The 23,188-nt window shown below is 35.6% G+C and overlaps 1 protein-coding gene across 3 annotated transcripts in view; it reads right to left on the minus strand.

Moving 5' to 3' along the window:
- The window catches only part of GPCPD1 (glycerophosphocholine phosphodiesterase 1), a 60,883-nt gene that overhangs the window by 26,232 nt on the left and 11,463 nt on the right, over positions 1–23,188 (minus strand). For all 3 annotated transcript variants that reach the window (XM_024123376.3, XM_024123377.3, XM_024123375.3), the window contains 8 exons: positions 20,467–20,551; positions 14,607–14,682; positions 12,688–12,729; positions 10,232–10,355; positions 6,233–6,464; positions 3,953–4,115; positions 3,510–3,642; positions 2,701–2,755 (listed from right to left, as the gene is read on the minus strand). In XM_024123376.3, the coding sequence (XP_023979144.1) occupies positions 2,701–2,755; positions 3,510–3,642; positions 3,953–4,115; positions 6,233–6,464; positions 10,232–10,355; positions 12,688–12,729; positions 14,607–14,682; positions 20,467–20,551 (910 nt within the window). The remainder of the gene's footprint in view (positions 1–2,700; positions 2,756–3,509; positions 3,643–3,952; positions 4,116–6,232; positions 6,465–10,231; positions 10,356–12,687; positions 12,730–14,606; positions 14,683–20,466; positions 20,552–23,188) is intronic.

Here is a 23,188-nt window from a genome sequence, read left to right on the forward strand (position 1 = left end):
CGTGAGCCATGGCCGCTGAGCCTGCGCGTCCGGAGCCTGTGCTCCGCAACGGGAGAGGCCACAACAGTGAGAGGCCTGCGTACCGCAAAAAAAAAAAAAAAAAAAAAGAAAAAAAAGAAATAAGCCAATAATAACCAAAATCTCTTCAAAGATGTCTTTAACATTAAATCAAACCAGCCTTTCACAAGTAACATAAGATCCATAAGAGTACAAAGGGTTTCAACAGAAGAAAAGGGCTTAATGAAATCCTCTCTCAAAAAGCAGAGACCCTAAAAATTCTTTATCAGGGAGCTTCATGTGTTGACAGCTAATAAAACCACGTTTAGATTACTTAGCTACAATGAACTAAAACTGGTTCCAAATAATGACCTACAGCACAACATACTCACAGATTTAATATCCTCTCAATACAAAGACATAACTATCCACTATTAACATTTTTAAACATTAAAATAATTATGATAATCAATCTGTCATGAAATACAAAATGCATCATTATTTTATATACCACTAAGAGGGAGAAAAAACAATGCCAATCAAGCCATGAGAAGCTAAAACAGCTGTAAAACTATCCCAATTTTAGAGATATTAAAATATGAAAAAAGTATGTCTTAGAATAGATGTTTGCTCATATAAGTGATAAAGTTAAACATCTGACAAATCAAATTTATTTGGTGAACTATTTTTAAAAAGGCTAAGTTTAAGGCATGTGGAGGACACTGGAAAAAAAACAAAATAAAATGAGATGTTCCTCCATTTTCCCCTTAGTTTAACTTGAGAACATGAGGCTTAACTTGAGGTATAGTGGAATATGGGGGGAAATACACAGGTTCTTGATTAAAAATGTCAAGCTTCAGGTGCTGAAAAAACTAAAAGCTAAAAAAAAAAAAAAAGGACTATCTCTGAATAATTATATAAAAGGAGTTAAGAACTTCAACATAATCAAGTTGGTATAAAGGATGCAAACTGACTTTAAAAAGTGTTACATAAAATCACTATCAAATCCTTCTGTAAACGTTATTTCCAAAGTGAATCTAAATGAGCATAGTAATTCAACTGATGAAATGCAGTGCTTAATGGGGAATGTTTTTCATGCCTCAAACACTTAAAATGTTATCTCAAAAAAAAAGGATGCTTAAAAAACAAACAAATGGGACAGAATTAAACTTAAAAGCTTTTGCACAGCAAAGCAAACCATCAACAAAACAAAAAGACAACCTACTGAATGGGAGAAGATATTTGCACGTGATTATGACTCATAAGGAGTTAATATCCAACATATATAAAAAGCTTATGCAACTCAACATCAAAAAAACAAACTACCCAAGTAAAAACCTGGCAGAAGAAACGAAATGACATTTTTCCAAAGAGGAAATGCAGATGGCCAACAGGCACATGAAAAGATGCTCAGGGACTCCCCTGGTGACACAGTGGATAAGACTCCACGCTCCCAATGCAGGCGGCCCAGGTTCCATCCCTGGTCAGAGAACTAGATCCCATATGCATGCCACAACTAAGAGTTGGCATGTCACAACTAAGGAGCCTGCCTACTGCAACTAAGACCTGGTGCAACCAAATAAATAAATAAATATTTTTTTTAAAAAAGATGCTCAGCATCGCTAATCATTAAGGAAATACAAATCAAAACTACAATGAGTTATCATCTCACAACTGTCAGAATGGCTATCATCAAAAAGAACACAAATACAAATGTTGGAAAGGATGTAAAGAAAAGGGAGCCCTCCTACACTGTTGATGGGAATGTAAACTGGTGTAGCCACTGTGGCAAACAGTATGGAGGTTTTTCAAAAAATTAAAAAGATAACTACTATATGATCCAGCAATTCCACTTCAGAGTATACAGAGAAAACAAAAACACTAATTCGAAAAGGCATATGCACTCCAATGTTCACAGCACATTAGTTACAACTGCCAAGATATGGGAGCAACCTAAGTGAATGGATAAAGAAGGTATGTGTGCGTGTGTGTGTGTATACACACACACACACACACACACACACTGGAATACTGCTCAACCATAAAAAAAGGATGACATTTTGCCATTTGTAATAACATGGATGGACTTGGAGGGTATTATGCTAATGAAATAAGTCAGAGAAAGACAAATACTGTATGACATCACTTAGGTGGAATCTAAAGAACATAACTAGTGAATATAACAAAAAAGAAACAGACTCACAGATATAGAGAACAAATTAGTGGTTACCAGTGGGAAGAGGGAAGGTGGGAGGAGGGGCAATAAAGGGTAGGGGGTTAAGTGGTACAAACTATTAGGTTTAAAATAAGCTACAAGGATATACTGTACAACACAGGGAATACAGCAAATATTTTATAATAACTATAAATGGAGAATAATCTTTAAAAATTGTGAATTACTATATTGTACAGCTGTAATTTATATAATATACATCAACTATACTTCAAATTAATTAATTAATTAATTTTTAAGAGGATGCTTAGGATTCCATTGTTTTAACGCCAGTCTTCACCATGAATCTAAATAAAAATGCCTAGAAATACTTTATCTTCATTTAGAAATATATTCAGAAAAGGCATAAATATTTTCCCTTTTAACCTATTAATGCAGACTGAAGGAGGCTCTCCAGACCTACATTTCTCTACTTTTCTACCTCTGGACCACCAGTCCAAAGTTGTTTAAAGAAAGAGAGATTCACTTACATGACTAGCAGCATTTCTTAAAGAAGCAATAGTATTTTCTTGAACTTTAGCAAGCCTGAAGGAAAAGAAATATAGTTATCATTACTATAGAAAAGATAAATTTAGTAAAGAAGTCAACTACATTTTCAACAATGAACATAGTACTTATTCTCTATTTTGAGGCTAACTTTGCCATCCCCAAAATAAGACTGTGACCATCACTTGGTTGGTGTGTGCATTCATTCCACAAATCAAGCTCTAACAATTTTAGGTATTTACAAGCTGAATACAGATATATCCTATACCATGCCATATCTCCCCAAGTGAGGTGACCGGTTAAGGAAAACAATCCTTTGCAATGGGCATGAAGTAGTGGAGAAACTTGCTCCCTGCATTGAAGCCTCAGGTTGACTTGATACTGGCAGACCAGGGAAGGGTGGAAAAAGGCAGACACACCAACACGGTGAAAGTATGGAAACTACTGAGAACCGGTGAGGAAACTAAGACCCTGAGAGAACAACATGCTGAAAGTCAGGACCACAACACAGACACACTGATGTCATCAGGCTGACTGCATCAAGTTCTCCCTTCCTGGCTTTCTAGTTTTAATGTCTCTCTCATCAATTCAGCAGAATACTAAAAAGACTGACCAGAATCTTACAAGAGAGTTAGTCTCTAATTAATTTAACTGGAAACCCCAATTACCAAATTACATTTAAATCCCAGGGTAATAATTAAAAGGATCGTTTGACCTTTTAGTTGGTCAAACCTATTTAACTTTATCAAGCATGAGCTACCAAATGCTAGTACTACTCAAATATTCAACTTACTGAGCAGTTGTTGTAGAATTTCCTGCACCTCGATGTCCAACATCCAATGGTATTCTTGGCTTCCAATACTTGGAAAATGAAGATTTCATGTCACAATTGTATCCTGGTAACGGCTTAATAATTATATAGTCAACTTTCATACGAAAAAAAGGGGGAAGGGAAATAAAGACAATTAAAAAGGCTATGACGAGCTCAATTACACTTAAAAACCACTCAAAACAGCTTTATCAATCAATCAAATAGAAAGAAATCAAGTCAAAACGCATTCAAATTAAAGCTTCCAGAAAATTAGATATGTCCTTATTGTTACTGTATTTGTTAATATTCTAAAACAACTTATTAATTTAATTCTTTACCATTCTCAAAAGCTCAATTTGAAACTAATTAAAATCCTAACTTAATCTGCTTATTTGTAAAGGGTCACCCTGCTTCTCCAGGCTTACCTCTCACTTTGCCTATTGTTTTTCTGGAATTTCTGCTCATGATGGGAAGAGTAAGGATTCCAGCACTCTTCCCACTCTCTGCAATGGTGGATGATAAGAGGCATGCTGCACCCACATGTCCAGGAAGAGCATCGCCCTGAACTATGTGTTCACTGAGATCTTCCTGAAAAATGAGGTTAAGAATAACCCAAATTCTTATACTTCAATATTTTTCATTTAAAGATCAAACGACACCCTTTAAAAATCAACTCAGACTCTATAGAGGAAGATCAGCAAGAAATACAACCAAATTTATATTCAGGTAATTTAGATAGCTTTGTTGTAACACATTTTCTTTTAGTATATAAAGATATTTAGTATATAGTATATTTAAGACTTTATGTGTTACTTTATTGATCAAAACTATTGATTTGCACTTCTGATCCTCTAACATGTATTAGGCAAATATAAAGCTCAGACTGAAAGATTCTAAGTACTTTTACATTCCAAGACTAAGATATACCTGTAGTGACTTTTAATGTATATTTTATGCTTTAAAAATGCATCTACACAGATGACATAGAGGGATAGGACACTGAATACTCAACTTTGAGATTATACAGCATATTTTATCCACCTAGTCTATGAATTTGTATTTCCAAAACTGCTAACCAAATGAAAGGGAAATTAGGCTGCTCGAGAGATTATTAAGAGGTAGGTACTAAAAGAACAAGGAAATGTTCAACCAAAACCTCATATTTTTAGAATAAAAGTCTCACAGATCTTATTAATTAGGCAAGATCTAATTATAAGGTTATAACTTTATTATAAGTGTTACTTACTGAATTCTAACCCATGCTGAATTTTGCTATTTTAAGAAACAGTGGCTAGGTGCTACTGTTGGGCAAGGAATATTCCCTACTCTCAAAAAGCTAAACTCTAATCTACTGGAAATGAGAGTGGAAACACCAAAGAGCCAGGACCTTAGGGGAGGACCCAGTGTTATTCGTGAGGAGCAGCTGAACAGTCCATAAGCAGACAGCTCTAGTGTAAAGTGGCACAAGCAGCTCTGGAAAGTTGGCAGCACAGATTCTGAATAAACCGGCACAATTTTCATAGCAACTATTTTTTCTTACATATTTATAATATCAAGTAAAGTTGCAAAAATGGGTCCACTGTTACAATGAATTCTTATAAAATGCTTCAATAAACCAAAGACTTCAGTCATAAAGGACTCAATCATGCTAGTTTGCCACCAAGAGTTACACAGCCTGCCCTTCCCTCTATCCTTGGAAGCTCCTCTGGATACAATTTATTTATATTTAGAATAGACACAGACATCAAGACATCTGGTCTTGATTTAAAACATCAATTCTGAATTCTGCAGCCTATGGAATGAAAACCCCATTCACAGAAAGATAGACAAAATGAAAAGGCAGAGGTCTATGTATCAGATGAAGGAACAAGATAAAACCCCAGAAAAACAACTAAGTGAAGTGGAGACAGGCAACCTTACAGAAAAAGAATTCAGAATAATGAGAGTGAAGATGATACAGGACCTCGGAAAAAGAATGGAGGCAAAGATCGAGAAGATGCAAGAAATGTTTAATAAAGACCTAGAAGAATTAAAGAGCAAACACCTAGAAGATTAAAGAACAAACAAACAGAGATGAATACAATAACTGAAATGAAAAATACACTAGAAGGAATCAATAGCAGAATAACTGAGGCAGAAGAACGGATAAGTGACCTGGAAGACAGAATGGTGGAATTCACTGCCACGGAACAAAATAAAGAAAAAAAGAATGAAAAGAAATGAAGCCAGCCCAGGAGTCCTCTGGGACAACATTAAATGTACCACCATTCACATTATAGGGGGTCCCAGAAAGGGAAGAGAGAAAGAAAGGACCCAAGAAAATATTTGAAGAGATTATAGTCGAAAACTTCCCTAACATGGGAGAGGAAATAGCCATCCAAGTCCAGGAAGCACAGAGTCCCAGGCAGGATAAACCCAAGAAGAAACACACCAATACACAGAGTAATCAAATTGACAAAAATTAAAGACAAAGAAAAATTATTGAAAACATCAATTCTGAAATTCTCAATTATAATTTTAATAGTACCTGAATCTGTCAACTCTTGCATTTTTAAAATCTGCTAACATGTATAGAGGAGTAAACATCTAACAAGTTGTATGAATCATGCATTTACACAAATTAAACTATGATAAAAATCAAAACATATGTAAAAATAAGCTCTTGTCTGCATTGTCTCTCACTCCCTTCAGTGAGATATACTCACCTCAAAAAAATCAAATATTAGTTCCAGGTTATCTGGTTCCATTGTCTGTATACTATACTCTGTCCAACGATCAGGCTGTAAGCCATACCCACACTCCGGCTGTGAATGCCTGCACTTGAACTCATTGTCACTTATTAAGGATATCTCCAGACTATTGGACATTTTGTGAAGAACAGTGGGAGATAACCTATCATCGTCATCTTCCTCCAGACCCTCTAGTGTCAGCTTTACCCTACATAAGAGGAAAAAATAATGAAATGCAAAAAGTGAAAAAGGAAAATCCATACAAATGTTACCAAAACATTAAATTTAAAAATGCTCCTTGTATATGCTAAACCCTCAAATAAAAATATTACACAGACTACTCATACTACAGGTTAAGGCATTAGTTATACTTAATAAAATAGCGATGTTTTTATCTCCACACATTTCTGCAAAGTATTAAAATGAGATAAATGCTCATTATGCCTAAGGCTGTTTTCATTCTTTAGTTTTTTAAAAACGAATCTAAAAGGGCATTTACTATTATCCATTTATAATTGGCTATCTCAATTTCTTATGAGAAGCTTCACAAATATATATATAAAACAAGTACAAATTTGAACCATATTCTGTTAGTGTGCATTAAAAGACTGTTAGAGATGGTAGTTGTAAATTTTTAAATTTCCTCTTCTCCTCACCACAGTGAGTCCAGGTACTTTGTGAACAGTACATCATTAAAGAAAACTATTGTATTAAATATATATATTTGCATGTATTCATGGTTATTTTTTTTTTTTTTTTTTTTTGGTGGTACGCAGGCCTCTCACTGTTGTGGCCTCTCCCGTTGCAGAGCACAGGCTCCCGATGCACAGGCTCAGCAGCCATGGCTCACGGGCCCAGCCGCTCCGCGGCATGTGGGATCTTCCCGGACCGGGGCACGAACCCGTGTCCCCTGCATCGGCAGGCGGATTCTCAACCACTGCGCCACCAGGGAAGCCCCCAGTTCATGGTTTTTATGTGTGTATATTTATATGTATGTACCTTTTTAATGAAACAAATGAATAAAAAAATAAACCAAGAGTCTAAAATTCTTAGACTCCACAGCAATGAAAACAAAAGATAAGTTACCCAAGCTATTGCGTCACAAAGACTAGTTTACTCCCAATGAGAAGCGATTAGTTGCACAGAGCACTTGTAATGCCAAAGAGTCAACTCAATTCTAGAATATTTCTTGCACCAACTGGAATGTACATAGATTAAACAACTTTAATACCAGTGATGTAGAAGCAACGTTATTGTACAGAATACAGCTGCGCTAGGAAAACTTTTCATTCTAGATTTAAATGAGATCCACTTAATAATACAAGTAACAGAACTGTGTTAGTGAGGCCTGCTCTCTCCGAATGACGTTGCTGCCTTCAACCACCGTGCAGACTTGCCTCATAGGCACACACTCTGAAACCTTCCAGAGGGGATATGAATACAGGTTATTCAATTAGTAATAATGATCCATAATCATACTGTAAAACCAAAAGTAGCACCACTTTAATAATCCAAACAAAAATGATCATCTCTTCTCTCCAAACTCTTAGGAACAGTTCTGAACAACTGATTTTGTTGGTGAGCTTGAAGGAACAAACATTCTCTACCAGGACATATGAAAAGCGACCACAAGTGGATAGTAATGAACAAGCAAGGAAGGAATGGAAGATTAAAAATGGCTATTCTAGGGATTTCCCTGGTGGTCCAGTGGTTAAGATTCCACGCTCCCAACACAGGGGGCAGGGGTTCGATCCCTGGTCAGGGAACTAGAATCCTGCATGCCGTAGCCAAAAAAAAAAAAAAAAGGCTAATCTACAAATAGCAATGTGCATCTATTCCCCCCTCCAAAAAAATGAAGTTTAAAGGGATCTATGAAAGAATTTAGTTCTAAATGAACTAAATAGTAAAGGTTTTACTCAAACAGCTATATAAATGTTATAGTCTATCATAAGTAACACTGCTTTCCAAGTTCTGGTGGAATCAAGCAAAAGAGAAACTTGTGTTGTTGAAAACATGGTGGTAATGAGATAAAACATCATGTCTAGCGTTTTATTTAAAATGTAAATGCTGTTGCTAAGTTTTTTAAAGTCCTGATAAACCTGCAGATAAATTTATTTTCTAGTCAGTGAAGGCTTAACCTATCAATAATATGAATTTGGGGGAAAAAAGATGGTCAAAACAAACATCGGGGGCTTCCCTCGTGGCGCAGTGGTTGAGAGTCCGCCTGCCGATGCAGGGGACATGGGTTCGTGCCCCGGTCCGGGAAGATCCCACATGTCACGGAGCGGCTGGGCCTGTGAGCCACGGCTGCTGAGCCTGCGCGTCCGGAGCCTGTGCTCCGCAACGGGAGAGGCCACAACAGTGAGAGGCCCGTGTACCGCAAAGCAAACAAACAAACAAACAAACATCGGTTTCTAGCTATGCACAATTATTTCAGTAGGAATCAGTCACTTAATTTGTAGAGCCCAACTAAGTATGGTTATAAAAATCTTCCAGTTTAAGCCTAAGCAATACAATAATATATACAAACACTCAACTACTATATAAACAAGAACAGTACAGGACTCAGTATGCATGTGCAATCCAATCAGAACCCCATTATCTATTAATTTTTTATTTTTTGGCCACACCGCAGCATGCAGCATCTTAGTTCCCCGACCAAGGATCGAACCTGTTCTCCCTGCAGTGGAAGCAGAGTCCTAACCACTGGACTGCCAGGGAATTCCATTAATTTCTTAATTACAGTCAAAGAAAAAAAAAATCCTAATAAGCCCAACCAACCAAGGCTTTATCTTCTACTGCTACCTTTATTTCAAGGTCTTATGCTAATAAAACACTTTACAGCGGTTAACACAATTTATTTGCTTCTTTTAACATGTAAATAAAATATTCAGTTATTGATGACTAACTGGTTAGAGAATCTCTGCAATCAAAAGGATCTTGCAGATCAGCCACGTGGTCCAATTACCCAGGTTTTTCAGAAGCAAAGCAGAGGCCTAGAAAAGCTAATGAACAGAGGCAAGGTACACCCAAAACTCTTTACTCACAGAATAGCCAATGGAAAGGACTGTGAAGTGTTACCCACCCTTTCCCTTATGCATTTTATCACTGGTATAGGTAAGTACTATAATATTTTCAGCAGTTATTGTAAAACATTTATGGATGTACAAACTGCAACATCATTATCAATTTTATTCTGAAGATAATAAGTATTACTATTAATTACTTCAGTTAGTGAAAATGGCCCTTTCAACCCAGCCCTGACATTCTGTCAGAAAAAGCTGCATAACGTATCAAGACTTAGAACTCTCAGTCCCAAAGTTACAAAAATTCAAATGATAGGGCTGCCTTGGTCGTTGAGAAATCAGTTCACTCAAAGATATACATGGTGACATTACAGAAAAATTAAGTTACTTACTATTTTGTTATTTATACAAAGCTTGACATCTAAATCTTCTTAAATTAAGATTAAAATTAAACTAATCTGGAACTGCTACGGTAACTGTGACCTCCTTAACGAAAAAGTTTCTTGTTTTCAAGCCACCGGAAAATTTAGGACACTGAAGTATATTTCCAACAATCATTTTTCTCTGTTCATGCCATTCTCCCCTCATTTAGCACAAAATCATTTCGTTACGTCAATTTTAAAACAAAATATTAATTGCTACACTAAGAAATTTTAAATGGTAGAAACTACAAAGATACATAAGCCTAGAAATCACTGATCTAAGTAAAAAAATTTTCTGGTTTCCAATTTGGAGATCAAGACTAACATAAGTACATTTAACTGGAGCAATCTTCAGGCAGGGAAGCAGTTCACTCTCACAAGACACCACATTTATTAGAAAATGTGACATTATCTGTAAGTGTGTTATTTTCTTAGTTTATACACATAAAGGCTATAACCAGATGGATCACAAATCTACAGCATTAGTGAAAATAAATAGCCTAAGTAACAAATACACATGGTCATACCTAAATCTAGATTTTTTTAATTTTTTCTTGGTTATTGAGACAGGAGGTTTCTCAGAATAATGCAAACGTAATCTGATTTCAGTCTGACACGTCAGCCATCCAGAATCCAGAGTCTCAACACCATCTGACAAAGTAAATATGAAGAACAGTAATTAATATACACATTTTTAAAGCCAATCCAATAAGTACAATATATATTGACAATTCTAGTTCACATTCACAGTTTAATACACTCAGGTTATCTATCACTGGTATTTCTCTCCAAAGCAAATATATAAGTAGTCTTATTTGTCATTGAAAAAGAACTTTTATATCAAGTAGGGGGGAAAAGTTAAATGAACATTAACAACTAGCCAAACTTTAGCACTAAAGTAAATTAAAATACTCTTGTTGAATATATTATTGAAGTAATACAAATCTACCTCAGAAAGAATACATATTCCAAGATGGCTTCTAACCTAGCACTTGTTCCACTGGCAGTGGATCACTACATTTCCAAAGCTTCACATGAAATATTCAGCTGAAACTAGTTATTCCACTAGTGCTGGCAGTGGAGATATGAGGTGGTAATAACAAAACAAACGTATTCTCCATTTACATATTCTGCCATAGATAAACTGCATGATTGTGACAACACTGTTAGCACTGTTTAACTTGAAGTTTCTTACTAAGGTAATAACATTTTCATAAATACCAGGGAGCTGACAACTGTTTTGGACCTAAGTTCTTCATCAAGAGGACTTCAAGAAAAAAAAAAAAAAAAAGAAACTTTTCTCCTTAGGTATGATTTCATAACTATCAAATTTCATACATGAAGAGACACCACTACATCTTTTAATTTTAAACTGTTTTCAGAAATGGACAGAGTTGGAGAAATGGCTTTCTATCCTGAAGGCCAACTAAAGCTGAATTTCGGAAGATGACAATAGCAACAGATGACGAAAGAAATGCCATGTTTATAACCATGCATAGTAACTAACATATAATAGAAGGATATAATGCCATCATTACAGTTGAAGAAATGAGAAAACAACTTCTCCATTAAAAAAGCTCTCCAAGGGCTTCCCTGGTGGCACAGTGGTTGAGAGTTCACCTGCCGATGCAGGGGACATGGGTTCGTGCCCCGGTCTGGGAAGATCCCATACGCTGCAGGGCGGCTGGGCCCAAAAAAGCTCTCCAAGGGCTTCCCTGGTGGCACAGTGGTTGAGAGTTCACCTGCCGATGCAGGGGACATGGGTTCGTGCCCCGGTCTGGGAAGATCCCATACGCTGCAGAGCGGCTGGGCCCGTGAGCCATGGTCACTGAGCCTGCGCGTCCGGAGCCTGTGCTCCACAACGGGAGAGGCCACAACAGTGAGAGGCCCACGTACCACAGAAAAAAAACAAAAACAAAAACAAAAAGCTCTCCAAAACATGTAGCATAAATTTTGTGTAGTCTCTAAAACACTAAATAAAACTATTCGAGTATGTTAGACTACCTTATGATATGATATAAATAATCCCAAACAAAATCAAGAAAAATAAGTTAAATTCCTGCCCAAATACTGCAAAAGCATGTACATTTCTAAAGTGGATAAACATATGTACTTAGTAAAACCACAACCAAAACATTCAGGCCCTATTCCTTCCTGTACTCAACAGGAATGCAAACTGGTTATGAGCAATTATCTCTGGTTCACAGTCAATCCAAGTACACATTCTGTCCACTCCCTTTACACCTTTTGACTCCTATAGTATCTAAAATGAAAATGCAGTTTAGCATGATAAAGCTGATACACTGTGAGAATTCCAGTCATTGAAGAAAAAACTTGAATCCTTAGGATAAAGTATTTACTGATGCAGAAAGTATATGAATGCATATTCCACTGTAAATTAATTGTTTAAGTACTCAGCCATAATTACTAGAACATTGTGCTACTTAATCCTGATGTTACTATAAATGCCCATACAAACACAAAATGCACAAACGTAGCTTATGAGTAACATTTCACACTTTAAATGTTGAGAACAATTATCATTTTCAAACATAGTAGTGATGACATAGTAACAGTTAAGTATAATACTTTTAAATTAATTATATTAATTCATATACCTAAAGTCACCAGCCAAATAAAAACTAAAAAATAAATAAAACTTTAAAGCATAGGAAGTATACTGGAGGGAATTCCCTGGCGGTCCAGCAGTTAGGACTCTGCGCTTCCACTGCAGGGGGTGCGGGTTCAATCCCCCTGGTTCGGGAACTAAGATCCCACAAGCCACGTGGCATGGCCCAAAATAATAATAATAATTATACTGTAAACTATTATTTAACAGAATGCATTTGTTTTTTGGATCTAGTCTTCTAGTCTCTATTTTCAATATCATAATCTGTCATATCTCCCTGTGCTGTTTCTAATGAAATGTAAGGTAACATCTCAACCATGTGAATAAAAATTTTCAAAACTCAGTCTCACTTACTGTGGATTCCAAATTGTCCATCGTCAATAATAATTTCACTTTCTAAAATTGAAGGAAAATAGAAAATCTAGTTAAAATTCATGATGTATATACAGAATGAACAACTGAGAAATTACCTACCTTAAGGATTTTTTAAAAAATTAATTTAGAATTTAAAAGCAGCCCAAAGTGAATAAGCATATTTATTGTAGCCCTCAATAAAGAAATCCCTTTTAAGGAGGCTATCAAACAGTAATGGTCCTTATATTCATGGTGATTATTCACAATGTTGTAAGGAAGAGAAAGAAAACTCCTCAGAGAGGTGCTCTAGAGGCACTGGGACAAATGTTTATACCAACCAATGTATGAGACTGACAAGTTGCTGGACAACAATATCTCCTGGTTGATTTTTCAAACCAAAGGTCTTGGCACAATTAAAATGCTTATTCTTACGTAGTGCATATTCTGAACTTACCTAAAATATAATGCTCCTCAAACCCCAACTATTCTCTATAGCCAGCTAAAAGCTTTTTAAACAGCATAAACTTACCTGTATATATATATAGAGCTATGAGGAATTACCAAAAAGTAAGTGTTTGCACATTGCCTCCTAACAGAAATTTCAACTAAATGAGAAAAGCTGTTAAACCCCACCCTCTGAGTAAAATACTAATTATCTTTCCTGCTATTTCCTTTCCCAGTGTACTTTAAACATAAATCTGAATTTGTTAAAATAAGTGTGACAGTTCCCAATAAAGATTCCTGGTATATTTCACGCAGCTCTTAAGTTCAGAAGTTATATTTTCCAAAAGTATAAAATACATTTATTAAAAAGACCAGAAACAAAATCATCCTACTGTCTCAAAATAAGAAAATATATTTAACTACAAGATGCTTCAAAATGCAATTTTTAAAATATTCAATTCCTAATAATTCCCAACCTCAGTATGGCACTCTTTTAATTCTAAAGTACACTACATAAAAATTCTAAATATACTATCAAAAATGTATTACAAAAATGTATATACAAAAAGAAATTCCAATAAAGAGGATGGAATGAGAGAGCTGTTTAAACGAGATGTGTCCTTGCTATATATAGGGTAAAGCAGAATCTCTCACTACTTTCTAATCTAAGCTAGTAACTAACAAGCCATTTATTCTTCAAATCCTAATTTTCTCTGGAAACTAAAATACAGTTTTCAGCCCTAAGTCAATTTATAGATGAAATCAAGTAGGTAATTTAATGTATGTGAAAAGAACTTCAAATTTTAATCTCAGTATGGAAAAGGAAATTCAAAAATACTTGTATGAAGAGAAATGCCATTTTTAGGCACAAGAAAACTAAATAACGTTTAAACAAACAAACAAACAAAAATTATCTGAATAGCAACTTTAACATAGCCAGCAGGGTATTGGGGGAAAATGTCTGCTACAACCAAGAAATCTGAATTCATTCATACAAGTTTATTCACGTATTTACTAGTTTAAAAAACACACACAAATAGAATAACTTATTCTATCACTATTCAAAGTTAAAAATGTAAGAATCATTGTTTTGGATTAATTCTTTCCTCAAATGTTCTAAGTTCTCTGAGCAAGTAATATCAAAGCCACAGATGGATGCTCAGTTAAAAAAATGCTATTTTATAAACTTTTGTAACTACGCCAAATGTAAATATATATTCCACAATAAACCCATCTAATTCAAGAAATTAAAAATAACTAGGCAAGCATTTCTAATAAAGTTTATGAAGAAAGGCAATTAAGAACTGTTTAGTTTTGAAAGTAAGACCCATGATATGCTAAGTGAAACTTGTAGTACTGACAATGCATTGACCTTAAACTTTAAAATAAATATTTATTAAATCCCACTAAGCCATTGTGCAGCATATTAGTAACTTTATGCATATGCCTCAAACAGATGCAGTTAATGCCCATACCTAAAGGGGTTATTGATCGTGGTTGTAGATGAGTCTCCCACTTGTGAACTATGACTTGACATGGACCACCGATAGTCTGCAATTTAAAAGTTAAACGTCTGCAATAATTTCTTGTATCTTATTTTCTACCCATGACGCCATTAGATGTTTGTGGCCTAAGTCTTATACTAATTATGAAACCAAGAGATTCATCTTGTTAATATCAATATTATTTGCGAAAAATCAGGAATGTACCAGGTCAAAAAACATGATGAATGCTGGAAGAAAATGAGGGTGAAGCAGTAAACAAAAATAAGATGAACTGGCACATAAAACCATTTAAAACCCATTCTTAAATCTGCCTACAATACTCAGTTTTAATCTTTAACTGATATTCTGTCGTAAGTTAAAGTTAACAGCAAATATACTTTATGTTTGGTATGTCGGAAGTCGATGAAGTATTACTGGAAGATTGAAGTAACTCCTCAAGTGTTTGGAAAAAGCCTGAACTCTCTGATAGGAGAAATGCTGAGAATGAATACTTCAAGATCAATTATCACAAGTTACTCAAGGAACTAGAGGGCATAATAAAGTTCTTCATTACATATATTTAACTAGTAAGTAGGTAACAGGAAGAATATCAGATTCTCGTATCGTAGTAACCAGTGTTTCTAAGGAGCACAGGAAGCCCTTTCCTTTAGGAAAGGACACATGCATGGGTAAATCCGAAGAACAAGTTTGATTAAAGGGGAATGAACATCCAGTTTTACTCTTAATGCCTTAAAGTTTATAAATTAATACAGTGTGAAAAATTTTAATACTGTATTGTTATCAAATTCTCTTACTAAAAAAGAAAATAAAGCTTTATGGATTATTGATAATGTCTACAGCAATTTAAAAGCAAGAATGAACTACCACAAGGATTCCCTTGTGTGTTCCTAAAGTACTGAAGTATATGAAGTGTTTCCTAATTTTCCTTGAAGTATTTAAAACAAAACAAAAAAACCTAAACTTGTTTAATTAAACTTATGTGCCAAAATACAATCCTTAAATACGTATTTTAAAAGCAAAATTTCAAACTATATCCTTACAGGTATTTTTTTTTCTTCTTCTGAAGAAATTTAGTAAAATACAGATAAGCAAAAAGAAACAAAAATCACCCATTATCACACTACTTAGGGATAATCACTATCAATATTTTCACATATCTTTAAACCCTTGTCTAGGCATATACATACTCTTAAGTCTGGAACATATAAGCTTCTCTCTTTATTATATCTGTAGATGGCATTAATTACTCTTCTATAACATTTTATAGGATTTCAATATTATTTTATTTAATAATAAATGTGCCAAATGATAACAAATAAGTATGTAACAAATTAGGCAAGAGATAATTCTGTCACTTAAAATAAACAGAGGTTAAAATCTTTTTTTAAAACTTGCAAACTTTTGAAGTTTGAAAACTAAAATTGCATTAGATATACATTCAATTCCTTAATCCCGGGATAATACAGGAACTCATTTTCTCTAGATGAATACATCCTTGTTATAAGGGTTCACTTGTGAATTGATAATAAACTGTGTAGACATTTTTAAAAATGTAAATGTGAAAGTGCTAACCTTTAAAATGGTGAATTATGCTAAAAAAACAAGAAACACCTGATCCTGCATCTGCTAGATGTTTTTTACTACAACTTTTTGCTGTCACTTTTTTGAATTTGTTTTCACACATCAAACTTTCTAACCCTCAAAAGATGAAAATGTATACATTAAAAATAGGAATGTTTCTTAGCAATAATGGGCAACCAGAAATAACTAATCTATTCCCTTCTTCCACCCCTCCCATGTCCCCTGCACTCCCCTAAAAAAAAAAAAAAAAAAAAATACTCTGCTACAAAAGTGGTGTAGATGCATATTCTTATAAAAGTTACTAATCAAATGTGACTTGAAAGGGTGCCATGAACATAATAGTAAATATCAGCAGGGATTAAAAGTGGGTAGAAGAAAGGAGAGACTTTGTTTTTGTTTTAATTCAGGTATCAGGGGAATTTCACAAAAAGTGTTGATTACAGTATCTATACTTAATCATGTAAGAATAGCCCTGTGGATTAAACACTTGAGAGAGAACATATTTTAGTAGTAATTGTTAAAACTCCACCCCTGTTTACAAACCCACTAATCATAGCATAAAGCAAACTAGGCTTGAACAGAATGGAGTCTTGAAGAGCAATCCAAAGGGCCAATTCAACAGACGGCTTATAATTGTGTCTACTGGCGTTCACACTACAAATTCATGGTCGGTACATAAAATGTTATAATATTGACAAATGAACCAAGTTTTAAAACACACTGAATTTCCAAAACTGTTATGACTACTTTATTAAACTTTAGTAGGTAATCTTAAATTTTAGCTTACCAATGTTCTTTAAAACAAAAAAAACCTTAACACCTGAGCATTGGGAAATTAAAGATCTTACTAACTATTCCAAAACATGCAATCCTTTTTAATGTGCTAAATGCAGTAAGTCATTCTTCAAGATCTTAGGAAAAAAACAAGAGTTTCATTCTGTAAAAGACTGCCACAATTTTAAGCACTTTGGAGTCAAGCGGAAAATGGCTCTTTGGAGACAAAAGTAACAATATCAGTCCAAGACAGTATTCCACTAATAGGACTGGTAGAGTTATTTCACATTTTAGCATGTATTAAATCAGATGATTGCTGGAATTTTTCTCAAACATGCATGTTAACAAAAATACAAAAAAACCTGTTTCCACAAAAAAGTCATAATGACTGCTTTCTTAAACAGTTATTGATTGACATCACTCAGCTATATCAAGCACTGAGAAAAAGAAACAAGATTATGTAAGAGGTAGACTGGGTTTTTGTTTTTAACAGACCACCAAGCAAAACTACCACTATCATGGAATATCACTGCTTTCAAATATCATAAAAACTATTAAGCGTAAACTGTAAAAATTTCAGTTTCCTTTCTACGATTTTGAAAAAAATGGAAAAAAATGCCCATGTGAAAGGGGATCTGAATTTTTAATCTATGTCAGAGGCCAGAACCAGTTAGTTAAAAATCACTATTTTTAACAAGACCAGGAAGAAAAACGGTCACTTAGGAGTGAGTAAAGCAAAGAAGGCTAGGCCGACATAAATCTCTGAGATGGTTCAAATTCACAGTTAACAGCTGAGGGTATTTAGCATCCAGAAGAATTTTATTAAGAAACCATTGTACAAAATGACAACCTGGGCTATTATGAAAATAAACAATTGTCTGCCTACCAGATGATTGATTCTTTTGTTAAAGGATTTAAATAAAAATCAAGGGACATTAAGAACAAGGTAAAAGAATTTGTAATGAATCTAATTATGAGTGAATGTTAATACCTGTAAAAATTAAAAGCAGATGTTACTGAAAAATAAAGAGCTATTTCACTGAAATGAATGAAAAATTTCAAAGACAATATAATTAAAAAGTGGCTAACATCTCAGTATGAGACAACAATCCCTAATTCCAGCCACAAATAAAAAGGGGTGAACATGGATTAAAAAATGTTTAAATTACACATTAATTCAAAAATTATCTTTGGTGAAGATGTGAAATTAATGGGTTATCTGCAGACTCACAGCAATGTTTCCATTCCAGGAATATCTACTACCTTTGTTTGCTATGTTTAAATAAGATAATATTTGTCACCTGTAAAAAATTATTTTAGAATTTAACATATTAACACCTTATTCTAATTCTACAAAGTATAAGAACATACAGCTGTGAGAAATTAAAAGAAAAAGGACTTCAAGACTCTTTAACTTCTAAACTAAAAGGAATATGCCAGAAAGAGCAAATTATGGAAGAGAAACTATGAATGGTAAAATTTTATTTATAGAAAAATTTTAGCAATGGAAGGGATATAAGAAATCTATAGTTCAAACCCTTCATTTTATAGATGAGGAAGCTGAATTCTGAAGGTCAAGTGACAAGATCACAAGATTTTTAGCTTAGGTTCTACAACTGCTTGGATAACCTAAAACTTTTGACCCAGTAAAATTAACCTTATTACCCATTTCAGTTTTTCAATGCTTTCATAATCATTTTGCTTTCCAATCATTCTTTATACTCATAAAATATATACTCCAATAATTTACATCATTTCACGATTTAAGATTCCTTGCACATTAGTTCCATCATTTGACAATGCACAATTGAGACAAAGTTTCTAATGACTTCTATTAAAAATTATGATTCATTTAAAAAGCGCCACCAACTTTAAAAAGAAAAGAAGTGTCACTTTAAGCTGGCGTGTAGGAAAAAAAAAACCTCTAGCCATATGCATGGGATTTTATGTGGCTATTTACTCTATTCCATGAAAAACATACTTACCATGGCAGCCCCTGCATCACACGGTACATGTGTACACGATACAGAGCACCTACTTAAAGAAACACACTCACCAACACATACTGTAAACTTTTGCAAGTATTACAAGGGGAAAAACTTGTTTCTTACTGTAAGCAGACTTCGTGCCAATTTTTTGGAAAAGGCATTTTGGATGGATTTGCTGCTTTTGGTTACATTTTCAATGAAAAGAGAAAATACTGTAGGTTGGCTTAATTTGACCTGTGTTGACAATAGTCTTACTTTAGGAAACTACACCCAAAGGACTCATTATGATTGTTCTTGTCCAAATGCCCCCTTAAGTAAAATTTAGTTAATTTCACATATCAGGATCCTCAAATATGCTTTCAAAGTCATGAGTGCTATGATCTACGTAACTATGCACAAATGTTCACTTTATACTAAAGAACTTTGCCACAATGCACAACCCCTATGCCAAATAAATGATCTTTTCCTGAGTCATTAAAGTGAGACTATTGTCAAGATAAGCCAACATAATGATCAACTATAATGTAATTTAATTTTAATTACTGAGTATATTCACAATATATTCTTGGAATAAGAAACGTAATAGGTGCAAAAGACAGCTGAAGTGGGTTTGTCAGTTTTTCTCTTTTTTATAATGGTGGCTAAGAGACTGAGGTAACAGTGGCTGCTTGCATTTTTTTTTTTTTACATGTAACAAGTATTCAAGGACCCCAAACGGAAATAAATTTTTAAAAAGATCTAATCCATGTTTGCTTCCTAGACTCCTGCCTAAGCCCTGTTCACATGCAGCCCAAAGTGTGCTCAAAGGTAAAAATCTGAAGGAAAAGAATCCTTTCAGCAAATAAGTATCTTTAAAATAAAGAATCAACTTTCTTTTCTAAATATGAAAACGTTCCCAAAATAATAAATAAATCATTGTGAGCAAGCAGATTTAGATCTAACTGATATTCCAAAGGCCTTCAGAAAAGATCCTGGTCTATCAACACTATCACTGAAAAAAATCTAAAAGGAATGACTTCAGTTTTGATAGGAGTTAATGCAGCCAACTAAGAGGTGGCTGCGTTGAAATAATTTTTTCAAAGTTACTCACTTAAAGCTGGCTATATACACCTCTAAATATATCCTTACCACAGACGAATTAAAAAAATGAAACAAAAAGAAAAACCCTTACTACTGGTTACTAGCTAGTTTACAAAAGTTATAGAAAATGCACACCTATCAAGAACACTTATTAAAACCAATTTCATGATAAGAATATTGCAGAACATACTTACTATTAGTCTTTTAAAACTTCCACTGCACACACTATTTGCCTCTGAAGAGGCTACTTCCTTTCTTTTTGGTACTAAAATATTATTAATCTAGAGTTCTTTTTTCCTTATTTGATCTAAACAAACTCATTTTACTTTTAATGTTTCTAAACTTAAGTTAGTTGCTTTTGAAAGAAGTTTTCTAAAGAAACTGGAAACTAGATAAAGAAAACATACCTTTGGTTCTAAAAAGCACCCTCTGAAGTAGCGGTACTGAACTGATACTCCTCTACTAAGTACAATGGTTGCTTTCCATAACATGCTGTGAGAAAAAAGAATTAAAGCAGCAGCATCAGTATCAAACTAAAATGCATTAAGTCTTCATTAATTCATAAAACCCCTGAAGTAAGGTCTGTGATCAATACCATTTATTTATTCCTACACAAAATTTTACTCCAGGCCTAATCTGAACCAGGTACTGGGAACACAGTGATGAATAAAGCAGAAAGAGCTCCATCTTCAAGGAGATTGCTTGCTTATGTGGATAGACAAATATATAAGCAAACAGCATACATAGGAAGGGCTAGCTGACCGTTCTGAGGTGACAAGAAGTTTTGGAGGGAGACCTCAACAAGAAAGAACTGTCTGAGCTGAGACCTAAATGATGAGCCATACAAAGAACCAGGAGAAGTAGTATTCCAAACAGAAAAGGCAAGCAGTGCAGACCTCTGAATCTCCTCTCACCTTCCACTTAGCTAGGGATGTTACATGGCTGCTAAGAGGCTTTGAGGCCAAGGCCACAAACTTAAATGCCTGTTCCCAACTGTCCCTTATTCTGTCCTGCCCAGCCTCTGGCTATTTCCCTAGCCAAGCAATCAGTGTCTGTACCTTACTTGTACTTGTATCTTACTCAACGTCTTCCTCTGAACTATGTCATTCTACATATTCCAATGCTAATTCTAAAGCTTAGACTCAACAGTGAAAGAATTCACTACAATTCATGATTATAACTGATCTTTAGTTTCAAATCATAGGCCAATGGTATTCAAAGTGTGGTCCCAGGACCATCAGTATCAACTGGGAGCTTGTTAGAAATGCAAAATCTCAGGCCAGGGCTTCCCTGGTTGTGCAGGGGTTAAGAATCCACCTACCAATGCAGGGGACATGGGTTCGAGCCCTGGTCCGGGAAGATCCCACATGCCGCGAAACAACTAAGTCCATGTGCCACAACTACTGAAGCTCACACGCCTAGAGCCCATGCTCCATAACAAGAGAAGCCACCGCAATAAGAAGCCTGCGCACCGCAACGAAGAGTGGCTCCCGCTCGACGCAACTAAAGAAAGCCTGCATGCAGCAACGAAAACCTAATACAGCCAAAAATACATTAAAAAAAAAAATCTCAGGCCACATCTAGACCTATTGAATTAGAAATTCTGGGGGAGGGCCCAAGCACTCTGTAATTTAACAAGCATCCAGGTGACTCTGATGATGAACACAAGTTTGAGAGCCCATGTCATAGACCATTACCCAAACATTAATTCAGCATGAATAGTTCAGTGACTAAACGGCAGCTCCAAATATTCTTCCATGATACCAGATGGCTAGCACTGCTCCCCACCTGGCTCTTCCAAGACAGACTTAGGGCGTTATCCTCACTCTGACTCAATTCTGGTTTCTAACAAAATATCCACAACCAGCTGTCACCCCTGGTCCTACCTTCAACAATCAGATTAACCTGGTAATAATAAAATACATATGCCCCGGCTCCACCCTGGGAAACTCTGGTTTCATAGGTCTGGGGTGGAGCTTGGTCTCGTGGAGTTTGATAAACTGAACATATGTGATTGGATAAGAAACACTGCTGCACAACAAGGACAGCCTAAATGCTCAGAATATGTGCCCTGACTACTTCTCCCTGATAAGCCTCAGAATCCTTTTCAACAGGAATCAACAGGCAGATTCTACCAACTCTGAGATGAAATTTATTTCCCATCTCTGCTACCCCCCCAAAAAAGGGCAAATTTCCAGTATTATTTCACCCATAAAACCAGCAAGAATATGTGAAACTAGCCCCAGATGTGCACAGTAGAATTAGTGGGAAGCTTTAAAAATGTGCTGGGGCCCCTCTCTCATGCACTATTTATCAATCTTACAGGAGCAGGGTCTAGGCATTTTTTTAAAAGCCCCCTTTTAAACTGCTTTAAACCAGTTAAAGTGCTTTTAAAATCATTTTTTAAAGTGATTCCAATGTGCTCCCTGGTTAAGAACCACCAAATGAAAAGATCAGATGGTGAGAGCAATAAAATGAGTCTTTTTACTTTACTTCCCTAAGCAAATATAGCAAAGTTATAAATGAACCAGAGGGACGTCCCTGGTGGAACAGTGGTTAAGAATCCACCTGCCAATGCAGGGGACACGGGTTCGATCCCTGGTCCGGGAAGATCCCACGTGCCGCGGAGCAACTAAGCCTGTGCGCCACAATTACTGAGCCTGCGCTCTAGAGCCCACGAGCCATAACTGCTGAGCCCACGGGCCTAGAGCCCACGCTCCACAACAAGAGAAGCCACCGCACCGCAACAAAGAGTAGCCCTGGCTCAGCTCAACTAGAGAGGAAGCCCGAGTGCAGCAAAAAAGACCCAACGCAGCCATGAATGAATGAATGAATGAATGAATAAATGAATAAATAAAATTACTTTAAAAAAAATGTACCAGAACTGTTCAGTGACATCAAGAATCGGGCTTCCCTGGTGGCGCAGTGGTTGCTCGTCCGCCTGCCGATGCAGGGGAACCGGGTTCGCGCCCCGGTCCGGGAGGATCCCACATGCCGCGGAGCGGCTGGGCCCGTGAGCCATGGCCGCTGAGCCTGTGCGTCCGGAGCCTGTGCCCCGCGGCGGGAGAGGCCACAAGAGTGAGAGGCCCGCGTACTGCAAAAAAAAAAAAAAAAAAAAAAAAAAAAGAA

Source organism: Physeter macrocephalus, chromosome 14 (assembly GCF_002837175.3).
Source record: "Physeter macrocephalus isolate SW-GA chromosome 14, ASM283717v5, whole genome shotgun sequence".
NCBI lineage: Eukaryota > Metazoa > Chordata > Mammalia > Artiodactyla > Physeteridae > Physeter > Physeter macrocephalus.